Below are 12,946 nucleotides of genomic sequence, written 5' to 3'. Positions count from 1 at the left end.
CTGCTGTTTACTCTGCTTACGCACGACTGTACAGCGATGCACAGCACGAATTCCATCGTTAAGTTTGCAGACGACACAACTGTGGTGGGACTCATCAGCAACAACGATGAGTCAGCGTACAGAGAGGAGGTACAACATCTAACGGACTGGTGCCAAGTCAACAACCTGTCTCTGAACGTGGATAAAACCAAAGAGATGGTCATTGACTTTAGAAAGACACTAAGGGACCACTCCCCACTGCACATCGACGGCTCATCTGTTGAGATCGTCAAGAGCACCAAATTTCTCGGTGTTCATCTGGAGGAGAATCTCACCTGGACCCTTAACACCAGTTCCATCACCAAGAAAGCCCAGCAGCGTCTCTACTTTTTGAGAAGACTGAGGAAAGCTCATCTGCCACCCCCCATTCTCACCACGTTCTACAGAGGAACAATCGAGAGCATCCTGAGCGGCTGCATCACTGTCTGGTTCGGAAATTGTACTGCGTCGGACCGTAAGACTCTCCAGCGAGTAGTGAGGACAGCTGAAAAGATCATCGGGGTCGCTCTTCCATCTCTCACGGACATTTTTAACACCCGCTGCATCCGCAAAGCTCTCAGCATTGTGGACGATCCAACCCATCCATCACATGGACTTTTTACTCTGCTCCCGTCTGGGAGACGATACCGCAGCATCCGGACTAACACAACCAGACTGTGTAACAGTTTTATCCCACAAGCAATCAGACTCCTAAACTCAGTACTGTAACAATTTCCTCCGGACATTTTCTGCTGCCACACACTGAACTGTATTGACTGTTACTTGCATTTTTGACTATGTTACTTGCATTTTTGCACACCTCCTGGAAATGCACAATAATTTCTGCACCTTACTTGTATTTTGCACCATATTTACTTTTTAGGCACCTTATCTGCATTGCCAATTTTACGCTGCTAATGTACAACATGTCACTACCTCAGGAACCATTGTACCATCTATTCACCATCATGTATTAACACTTGTCTTTAGTCCTGTGTTCTAATTACTTGTTTAGATTAGGGATAATAAGGAATATCTTTTGTAGTTATTTATTATAGGATTTTTTGTATTATTGTTGTATTTGCACTGTTTTGTATTGTCTTGCACTTTTTGTACCGTGTTACACCGTGATCCTAGAGGAACGCTGTTTCGTTTCAATATGTACTTGTATGTAGCTGAAATGACAATAAAACCTCTCTGACTCTCTGACTCTGACTCTGATGTTATAAATATATACCACATACTGTATGTTATAAATATATTCCACATACTGTATGTTATAAATATATACCACATACTGTATGTTATAAATATATTCCACATACTGTATGTTTTCTAAATACTTTTGTGACAAAATATTGAAATACTGAGGGAATATGCTGTATACTTATCTCTGTTACTGTCCAATTTTTTTCATATATAGGTGATCTTTAGATGACCTTATCTTCAGATGAGATTATTCTCTGTGCTCCCTGTCATGCTTGATCTATCTTGTATTATTAAGAAGAATTGTGTCAGATGTCATTTAAAAACAACAAAAAATTTGAAACTAGAGCAGGGGTGTCAAACTCATTTTCACTAAGGGCCACATCTGCATTACGGTGGCCCTCAAAGGGTCGATTGTAACGTATCCTGCTGTGATTGCAGTCTGCCTTTCAAGTCTGGGACAATTTTTTTGTTGTTCCTGGAGGCTAAATTCTGTATTTGGTGTCAAAATGTCAAATTTATACTGTATATTTATAATGTATTTCTACATTTATATTGTACTCCTTTACCACAGACACGGCCTCATAACACAAGAGACGTACCGGTTTCTCTTCCCTGAAGCACAAACTTGTATTCACTTTCCCATCTTTCATTAAATTCTCTTCCTTCTGCTTCAATTTTCTCTTCTTGCACATTTTGGGATTATTTGTAAATATTTCTCAACATCACTTGTTGGAAAACCGCCTCAGTTAAACGCTGATGTGGAAACATTGCCATCTAGTGGTGGGATGCGGTCACTTTACGGTCACAAAATCGGCATGCATTGTGGGAGATGTAGTTTATGTACGATTTTACAGTGTATTTTAAGACAATCATACGTCTTTGACACGTGAACTAGAGCCTCCTGAAACACCAGTTTTTGTCCACAGTCAAGCAAGCTTTGCATCACCATGTGCTTACCCCCCACACATTTAAAAGCTTAATTACCAGAGTCACATCAAGACACACTAAATGGAAATGCTAAATTAAGCTTTTAAAATGAAATTTTGGGTGTTCATTATCTAGGTGAAAAGAGCTAGGAACCAAAATAAGATGTGCTGTATGTATAAAAATGACCCAGTACATTGTGTCATATTTTCAAGATAGATTTGTTCCAGTTGTCCAGTTTAAAAACTGTTCTAGAAATAATTAAAATCCCAAGTCATAAAATACATGTGACATTGACTTTAACTGTAGTAAGGGTTTGCTGATGTCAATTACTGATTTGTTTTGGTCCTGCTTTGTTTTAGCCACGCCTACTCATCACCATGGCCGCAGCTGCCTGAGACTGAGGGTGTACGTCTGCTGTTCAACAGGTAATGCTCTGCTGCTTCATCTTTCTTACATCTATCTTACATCTATCCTTCCTTGCATAAAGAATTCATTTATTAATCCATTTACCCAGTCATCTGTCAATCCATCTATCCATCCATTAATCAATTCATCCATTTATCTTTCCTTTCTTTTGCCCATGCATCACCCATTCATCCTTCCTAAATTAATTTGAATTATTTATTTATTTACTCAACTAGACCCATTCAGATGTCCTACCTTCCATCTATTATTCTATCCTTTCATATTTCATTCATTTGTTTACTCATTTATCCATTGGTCCAATTACCTAGCAATCCATCCATTCATCCATACATCACATATTTAGAAATCCTTTCCTCCATATATCATTCAATCCTTTCTTTATTTGTTTATTTATTTATTCATTTTTCGAAATTATCCATTCATCTAGCCATGCACCGCTTAATCAGACATCCTTACTTCCATCTTAACACATTTTTTTTATCCATGTATACATACAATACCAATCAGATATTCTTCTATCCATCTTTTTATTGATCTATACATCCCTTCATTATGCAAATTTATTGTATCAAGTCTTCACCTTTCTTTCCACCCATTCTTTTCTCCCCTTTGTCTACCTTTCCATTCCTTTGCATTCATTTGTCCACATATCTCTCCATCACTTTTACCTCAATTAATAAATTATTTACCCATTCATCCTTCCAGCCATGTATTTATACACCATCCCACTGATGCTTCCTACAAGCCTTCTGTAAATTATCCTATCTATTTCATTTCACTTTTATTGTCAGTGTGAATGGTGAGTGAAAATCTTGGGTGCATAGTCCCTCACAGTTTTAACCCACATTAAATACAAAACACACATTTGCTTACATAAATCTTACATAAAACTAGCACCATCTGTTCAATATATACATGTAAAGCTATGAATGTACAAATATACAGCATTAAAGTATAATCTACTGTGAGTCCGTTAATGTGAATGTTTCAAGTATTATTCCGGCATATAACGTTTCAATTTAAAATTATAATAATTTTATAGTGTCCAGATGTGCAGATATTGTACATAATGAGTTATGTGTATCAAGTCAAGTCAGGTCAAATGTATTTATATATAAAATTAGTAAAAAACTACAAAAACTGGAGGGAGCCCGCAACACAGCAGCCATACTTGGTGCCATCTTGGATTTCTTTTAACACCTGTCCTTCCTAGTATGTATCCATCCATCATTTAATCATTCTCTTACTCATACTTCACCTTGACTTAGGGACCTCCACATCCCTTTATCCAGTCCTGCCTTCCACCATCAGTTTATACACTAAAGATTTTTTTACATTTTATCTTTCTATCCCTTCTGTCCATCTATGTAGCTATTGTTTCTTCTATTCATTCACTGTCCTACTTTCCTATTAATCCATAAATCCATCCACCCACTGCATCATACAAATATGTTTACATTTATTTTTCTCTCTGCCTATCATGTCATTTATCCATCACTTATTTAAAAAAATCAGTCCCTCTTAATTTGATCATCTGATCATCCATATGTATGTATTTATATCAGTTTATCCCTAAAACCCATGCATTGGACTTACAAAAGTCTCTATAAATTCCCCTGCATTTATTAATCTTCTCATTCATCTATTAATGTTTGCATGTGTATATATCTTTATTCATGTCTCTATTTCAATTTCTCTTCCTTATACCCTTACTGTGTATATTTTTTTTAAGTATAAAGATACCTGACCATGCACTTGTTCTAAAACCACTGGCAATAAAGGAAGTTGCCAACCTTACAGTTAAAACTCTTCTGGAAAGACTTTCCACAAGATTTTCACAATGATGTTGTGCATATTAAGTCAATAGAGACAGTAAAATTCCTCCACACCAAGCCATTAAACCATGTCGTTAGGGAGCTTGCTTTACATGCAGAGACACAGTCATGCTGGAACAGGAAAGGGCATTCACCAAACAGTTTGAAGAGTAAGTCCAGTACTCGTACGCTCTTCTTCTACAGCCATGCCTTTGTAATGTGTGCAGCATGTGGTTTTGCATTGTCTTGTTGAAAAATGCATGGACGTCCCAGGAAAAGATGACTCTAAGATCTCAATGTACTTTTCTGCAGTAATGCTGCCATCACAGAAGTGTAAATGATCTTTGCCAAGGGCACTCCATTCCATGACAGACCCTGACTTTTTGGACTTGTTACTGATAACAGTCTGGATGGTCCTTATCATCTTTGATCCAGAGCATGCGGCGTCCATTTTTTCCAAAAAAAAACCTGCAATGCTGATTCATCTGACCACAATACACATTTCCACTGTGTGATGGTCCATCCTAGATGCCTCAGAGCTCAGAGAAGTTGACGCCGCTTCCGGACATGGTTAACATAAGGCTTCTTTTTTGCACAGTAAAGTTTTAAGTGGCATTTGTGCATGTAACTCTGTATTGTAGTGCTTGACAAAGGTTTGCCAAAGTAATCCCTCACCCATGTGGTTATATCAGCTATTGTTGAGTGGCGGTTCTTGATGCAGTGCCGTCTGAGGGATAGAAGATCACAGGCGTTCAGCTTAATCTTGCGCCCTTGCCCTTTACACACTGAAATTCCTCCCGATTCCTTGAATCGTTTAATGATATTATGCACTATAGAGGGAGAAATATGCAAATCCCTTCAATCTTTCTTGGAGGTTCATTTCAATAATTTGCTCACACATTTGTGGACAAACTGAAGATCCTCTTTGCTCATCAAAGACTCAGCCTTTCCTAGATGCTGCTTTTGTACCAAACCATGATTACAATCACCTGTTGACATCACATCATTACTAGCTAACCTAACTTTTTTTGGAATGTGTTGCAGGCCTGAAATGCAGGAATGGAGATATATTAACAAATTAAATAAAGTTGACCAGACAAAACATGAAATATCTCAGGTTCATCCTGTCTGCAATCAAATAAAAGTCAAAGTAAATGAAAGGAACACTGCATTTTTATTTTATTTGCATTTTTCATACTGTCCCAACTTTTTCTGATTTGGGGTTGTATGTTGTATGTATATTTTGACAAAGCAGATCAAAACAAAAAAATCAGTCCATCACTCAGTTTCAGTTATTCAGCCACGGAAAACGAACTGTTGCAGAAATTATTGAAATCCCAGGACGTTTTTCTCATAATTGAATGTCAACATTTGACTTCATCCATCTTCCCACCCATCTTTTCTGTGAAGCATTCTTTCAACAATCCACTATTCCTCTTTTCATCTCTCCATCCATCCACTCATGCATCACCTCCATCAAAACTCCATTAAAACTCCATCAATCTCTTCATGTCTAGCCCTCTATCCATCCATCTATTGGTTGAACAACTGCTCTAGTCATCAGTCCTTGTCATGGATATTTACTGTAGGATCAAAAAACTGCGCACACACACACATACAGACCAGTTACCATTCCCTATCTTACATTAGTGATAGTCGGTTTGCGATATGCTGCCAGCTGACTGCACTGTATCCTTTCTGATAACGTTTTCCCACTGTCAGATCTCATTTTACACTCTGATTACATGAACAGTGACTGCCTCTCTTACATTCTCTCTCTCTCACTCGCTCTCTCATTACCTTTCACTTTCCTCCTGGATTCACCCAGATTTGTGGACAGTTTGTTGGCTCTTTCACCTCCCTTTCTCCTTGTCTTTATAATACTACCCCTCTCTCTTTTTCCTTTCTGTCAATAATAATGCATTAACACCCCCTGACCTACACACCCCTATGTCTGTATATGTGTATGCATGTTTGTGTGTGTGTGTGTGTGTGTGTTTGTGTAATATGTTAACCCCTGCTCCCGCTCTTTGTGTCGCTGAGTTCTCATGTCAGAACGAGTCTGATGTGATTGCTCAGTCAAGCCTGAACACATGAGTTCATATGAGCACACTGCTGCCCAAAGCCCGACTCTGCTCTGTACTGTATCACTAATAAACAGTATGGTCAAAAAACATCTGGACACCTTTAATTATTAAGTTTTAGTGTTTCCGCCACATCAGTTGCTAAATTAGATGCTTCCAACTTCATTAGGTTCGACATGACTGTGCCCTTTTACACAGAACAAGGTCCAAAATTCTTGGTGTTATGCATTTGGTTTAAAGGAACTCCAGTGGCCTGCAAAGAGCAGTGACGTCAAACCCACTGAACACCTTTGAGATGAATTGTCAGTCATGGGCCAGGTCTTTACATCCAACATCAGTGCATGGCCTCATAAATGATTTTATATAGTCTTCACAGACTAGGCTGTTTTGGTTACAAGGGGGCAACTTCATTTTAATGTTAATGGTTTTGGAATGTCTTATGGTCTGGGTGTCCAGTAATGCCTAGTTCACACTACACAATTTTGCCCTGATTTTTGCTCGCTGGTCAGCGCTAGATTTGCTGGCTCGGGAGCAACTCGGCGTTTGCTCGGCGATCAAAACTCGGCTCTCAATCGCTATGTGTGAACTACTCAACAACTCGATCCAAGCAGCTCACCAACTGGAGAGAGATTTCTAGCTTGTCAAATATCTGGATCTGAGTCGCACAACTAGTGAGGTGCTATGTCGAACAGCCAATGAGAATGCAAGATACGGTGTGAGGGGAAACACAGAGGAGGTGTTGTAAAAAGGTGGGACGGGGCATAATATAGTTTATCAGAATACATCAGCACACACACACACAAGTTTTTAACCTTATTGTTCTCTACAAAACATAACACCAACGCTGCATTGCAAAAAATATTTATTAAACTCACTATAGAACAATCCATGCTGCTCGCATAGCCAAATCCACTCCGATTCATTTATTATTTTCTCTTTGATTTTACGCTGCACATCAGCGCACAAACTTTAATCGCTCGCTACTTGTTGACGTGCAATTTTGGACGTGGTATCATTAAACCCCTCGTCACTTCTCGCGTTTGTTTTCGTGACAAAACGTAGTTTGGGAGACAAGAGAAGCTTGCCTACTATTCCAGTTGGTGATAGGTCGTGTAGTGTGAAACCCCCTATCGCCGATCATTCGTGTAGTGTGAAATACACACCGACTTGAAAGACCCCCGATTACAAGAGATCCAGTTGTGTAGTGTGAACTGTACAGCAACCTGACGACTTGGAAAACCGTGTAGTGTGAACTTGGAATAAGCTCAGCTGTCCACATATTTTTGACCATACAGAGTACACTCAGACATACAGTGATTTGTAAGGAAGTCCTTACACAGTGTATGAAGACCCACCCACCCACATATAGTCCGGTCCCCACCCTGCAGATACGGTGGCCAATTCGTATCTGCTGCAGGCACTGCCAATTATGCCCCCCAGATGACGCCCAGCCGACCGGTGGCAACACCGAGCCTCGAACCCGGGAGTTCAGAAACTCTGTACTGGTGCGTCAGCAGAATATCCCGCTACACCACCTGGGCGCCTTGGAAGTTTTTATCTCTCAGCTTTGGTATTTAAAGTAATCTGACTAGAAACAAGAGCTAATACATCAACCTTTCAAAAGTATTCACCCTATTGTTTAGTACTTGGTTAAACCACGTTGAACGGCTATCATGGCCAGTAGTCTTTTTGTAAATTTTGCAGTTAATTTGGCACAAATTGAGAGACCACCTTTTTCTTAAAAACAAAATTCTACAGGGTGCAGTAGTGTAGAGTAATCTTATGGTCTCACCACAGATGTCCAATAGGGTTAGGATCAGAACACTGACTGGGCCATTAGAACAATTTCTTCATAATAAAGCAATCTATTGTTGCTTTGACAGTGTGCTTAGAGTCTTCCTGAAAGACAAATTTCCTTTCTATATTAATCTTTCTGCTAGAAGAGAAGCTCTTATCTATGATATCGGAACTGTCCATAATTTATTTTTGCTCTCTTTTCTGCTGCTGAAAAGCATTTCATATTTCAGTGCTACCTCCACTATAACAAATGCCTTGTTAGATCAACATCAAACATACTGCAACTTAGTTTGTTTTAGTCTCATATACCAGAGCACTGTTGGCACTTTGTTCCTCCAAATCCTCCTAATTATAATGTGCTAATTTATTCAATAGTTGCTTCTTTCTTGCAGCAATTAAGTAAAAATCCATTTTGGGTCATGCCTTCCATATGGTTGATTCATAAACATCCTTCAGTTACAGCCACTGACTTCTGTCACACAGTTAAAGTGACAGTTAGTCACAGTACCCATTACAACCCATTCCCCTTCTAGACTGTCGACTAAATTTAGTGGAGCAGCCACTTGGTTACTATTTCCTTCAGTTCTTTATGATAGACAGAGCCAAACTCAAAGCTCTAACAACTAAGTACAGTGGTACCTTGGACTTCAACGTCAATTGGTTCTGGGACTGACGTTGAGTTTAAAAGGCATTGAGTTTTAAGGTATTTCTTCCCATAAGGATGTATGGGAAACCTGTTAATGCGTTCCATGGTCCCATGGAATTGCATATATTTCAGGCTAATGTAAAATAATGGGGTTGTTTTTGACACATATACACTGAAAATAACACAAATATACTATAACGAGGTCTGTGGTAGCTGGTGAACGTGCCCCGGGTTCCCAGCGAAGCAGACATTACAGAGCTCAGAGAACAAAGGCCTCTTATACCAGGCCTCCTAATTAGTGCTGATCACCCGCAGCCGTGGGGCTGACTACTTAAGCCAGCTCCACACAGCAGCGGGTGTCGCACCTTTGTTTGTTTTCCGGTCCGTGGTGGCAGTCGTCCACACGTTCGTAGCCTTAGCTGGTAGCCCTGGTGGCGTATGCCATTCGGGTAAGTAAAACCGCAAGGTTTGAGGTAACTGGTATGTTCTGTTGGTCTCGTAGATATAGTGTGGTGCGACGCGGTGCAGTCCTCGAACTGCAGTTCATTTTGCGCTAGCAGTTAGCGTTAGCGGTTTCACTCAGCGCTGTGTTAAAGCGCTGAAAGTATTCTGGCATCAGTGCCTTCAGTTATTCTGAACATTGGATTCTCCAACCGCTGGGTGGCGACTCCGCTGAGCAAGCGGTTGCCGTGCTAAAGACCCCGGTTCGAATCCGCAGTCTAGAACTGCCTAACTTTGTTTATTTGTTTCTTTCTGGTTTCAGATTGGTGTGTCAGCTCCGCGATCCAGGGCGCGCCGACCGGTCACTGCGATTGTTAGTCGCGGTGTTGGGTCTAGCGCTCCTCGGAGTTCCCCTCCTCTCCCTTCGCTCCTAAGCGTATTAGAGGTTCTCGCGCTCCCGTTTTCCAGCACCACTACAGTGCGGTGGTAACGCTCCCGGCTGCCACGCGGCTGACCGGGGTTCGCGTCCCGCTTCCTTCTGTTTTGGTTTCACTTTGTTTATTTTTCATTTAGTTGCGCCAGCAGCTCCGTCGGAGTTTCCGATCGGGTTTTTTGTGTTCTGTTTTTCGTTTGCTGTTTATCTTTCTGTTGTCCTTATAATTAAATAAAATATTATTATTTTTATTTACTTCTGCATTTGCGTCCTTTCTTCCCACGTGACAGAAAGGTGCGACCAACCATGGACGCAGCAGAAACGCCACCCCCTATCGACGTATTACGCCACCAGGGTGTGGCGTTAGGCAGGCACGAGGTGGCCATTAGCCAATTGGCGCAGCAGGTAGCTGCGCTTAGCCAGCAGTCTCCAGCTTTAGGAGCCGGCCCACACCCCCCACCCCATTCGGGAGGATGTGGAAGCCGCGACACCCCCATTCCTCCTCCTGAAAGATATTCGGGAGAGGCCAAGAGGTGCCGTGGCTTCCTCCTCCAGTGCGCGCTAGCCTTCGAGTTGCAGCCCTCCCGCTACCCCACAGAGCGGTCGAGGGTTGCCTATATCGTTTCTCTATTGACTGGCCGAGCCTTGGAATGGGCTACCGCCCTCTGGGAGCAGAACGCTCCGGAATGCTCATCCGAAAGCGCCTTTAAGGAGGCCTTAAAGGAGACCTTCTTCCACCCCTCGGGGGGTCGTGAGGCAGGCCCACGCTTACTTGAGCTAACCCAAGGTAATCGGCCAGTCGTAGATTACGTAATCGAATTTAGGACACTAGCGGCGGAGTGTGGGTGGGATGAGGGCTCTCTCACCGCCATCTTTCATCGTGGCTTATCGGAGAAGATAAAGGATGAGCTGGCCACCAGGGACTGTCCAACGACCCTTAAGGCCTCCTATACGCTGGCCACAGCCATCGATACCCGTCTTCGCCAGCGAAACCGGGAGCGGGGTACCTGCCCCCCGTTTACCCGCTTGCTGGCGCCCCCTAAGTCTCCTCCACCGGCCCTGGATCCCGAACCCATGCAGTTGGGCTCAGCCCGTGCCAATGCCCGTTCGGCATCGGGTTCGTTCTCCCGACCTCGGCGGCCGGAAAACATCTAGGCCGCTCTCGAGTCAGGGACTCGGGAGTGAGCCGACCTACCATCCCTGCCCAAGGTCTGCTTTTGCAGGCCCGGTTGTCCTGGGGCCTCGGAAACACAAACCTTCAGGTTTGTGTCGATTCAGGTGCGGTGGAGAATTTCATTGACAGCGATCTGGTACACAGGCTGGGGATTGAGGTCCAACCGCTAGCATCACCAGTGTCGGTCCATGCGGTGGATGGCCGACCTGTAGCGGGCAGCCCGATAACCCAACGGACAAGACCTCTCACGTTGCGTCTGCAAAACCACGAGGAACGGATTACCTTTCTTGTAACTCACGTTCCTCACCTCCAGGTGGTTTTGGGGTATTCGTGGCTGCAAAGACACAACCCTCAGATCGACTGGGCCACCGGATCAATCTTCATCTGGGGAACGCGGTGTCGCGACTCGTGTTTGCTGCAAGGTGGCACGGGTTCTGCTCCGACGGATCTGCTCAGATTACGCCCACTGGCCACTATGAATACCGGGTGATGCCATTTGGGTTAATGAATGCCCCCGCAGTCTTCCAGAGATTTATCAATGAGGTCTTGCGGGAGACTCTTGGTAAATTCGTCTATGTTTACTTAGACGATATTCTTATCTTTAGTCGGTCCATCGACGAGCATATAGGGCATGTCCGACGAGTTCTCCAGCTTTTGCTTGACAACCATTTGTTTGTCAAACTGGAGAAGTCAGTCTTTCACTCCCCCACGGTTTCGTTCCTGGGGTTTGTAGTGGCCGAGGGCACCCTGCGCATGGACTCGGCTAAGGTATCAGCTGTGGAGAAGTGGCCAACTCCAAGTTCTTTACGCCAACTGCAAAGGTTTTTGGGCTTTGCAAACTTTTTTCGGCGTTTCATTAAGAACTTTAGCTCAGTCGCCTCTCCGTTAACGGACCTTACAGGAAAAGGTCCGTTCCGATGGACGGTGCAGGCCCAACAAGCTTTTGACGAGCTAAAAACACTCTTGACAACTGCTCCCGTTTTACAGTTGCCCGACCCAGAGGAACCCTTCGTTGTCGAAGTGGATGCCTCCGAGGTCGGAGCTGGGGCAGTTTTGTCCCAAAGAGTGGGGCCAGAGAAGAAGCTGCATCCATGTGCCTTCTTCTCGCACCGCCTGACTCCAGCCGAGCGGAACTACCCGGTTGGAGACAGGGAACTCTTGGCCATTAAGTTGGCGTTAGAGGAGTGGCGACACTGGCTCGAGGGGGCCAATCATCCTTTTCTTGTCTGGACGGATCACAAAAATCTGTCATTCATCCAGCAAGTCAAGAGGATGAACTCCCGTCAGGCCCGGTGGTCCTTATTTTTTGGAAGGTTCAATTTTACACTGTCTTATAGACCGGGGTCCAGAAACGTCAAACCGGACGCTCTGTCTAGACAGTGGGAACCGACCAGGCCGGAGACCGGACCTGATCCCGTGATCCCCTCGACCCTGATAGCGGCCCCAGTCACATGGGGCATATCGAAGGTCATTCGGGATGCCCACCGGGCTGAACCCGACCCCGGTGGGGGACCTCCTGACAGACTGTACGTACCTTCATCCGTACGGCGTCAGGTTTTTGAATGGGCCCATGCTTCCCCATTTTCGGCGCACCCAGGTGTGACTAAGTCCCTGGTCTTGCTGCGCCGAAGATTTTGGTGGCCGGGGATGGAGAACCAGGTACGTGACTTTGTCCGTGCTTGCTCTGTGTGTGCTCTGAACAAGACACCCAGAGAGCGCCCGCGGGGCCTCCTTCATCCGTTGCCAATACCTGCTAGACCGTGGTCCCACATTTCTCTGGACTTTGTGACAGGCTTGCCAAAATCCAGAGGGTTCACGGCGGTATTGGTAATTGTCGACCGGTTTACCAAATCTTGCCTTTTTATCCCACTGCCCAAGCTACCATCCGCCATGGGTACTGCGCAAATCATCCTGAATCATGTGGTGAGAGCACATGGGGTCCCATCAGACATTGTGTCTGATCGGGGTCCACAGTTT

The 12,946-nt window shown here is 43.8% G+C and overlaps 1 protein-coding gene across 3 annotated transcripts in view; it reads left to right on the top strand.

Annotated features, from left to right (window-relative positions):
- Positions 1-12,946, top strand: part of efna3b (ephrin-A3b) — a 209,876-nt gene that overhangs the window by 160,957 nt on the left and 35,973 nt on the right. For all 3 annotated transcript variants that reach the window (XM_062991925.1, XM_062991926.1, XM_062991927.1), the window contains one exon: positions 2,514-2,579. In XM_062991925.1, the coding sequence (XP_062847995.1) occupies positions 2,514-2,579 (66 nt within the window). The remainder of the gene's footprint in view (positions 1-2,513; positions 2,580-12,946) is intronic.

The sequence above is a fragment of the Trichomycterus rosablanca genome, chromosome 3 (genome assembly GCF_030014385.1).
Source record: "Trichomycterus rosablanca isolate fTriRos1 chromosome 3, fTriRos1.hap1, whole genome shotgun sequence".
Lineage (NCBI taxonomy): Eukaryota > Metazoa > Chordata > Actinopteri > Siluriformes > Trichomycteridae > Trichomycterus > Trichomycterus rosablanca.
The sequence above is the reverse complement of the archived record's forward strand: the minus strand, read 5'-3'. Positions and strand labels throughout refer to the sequence as shown.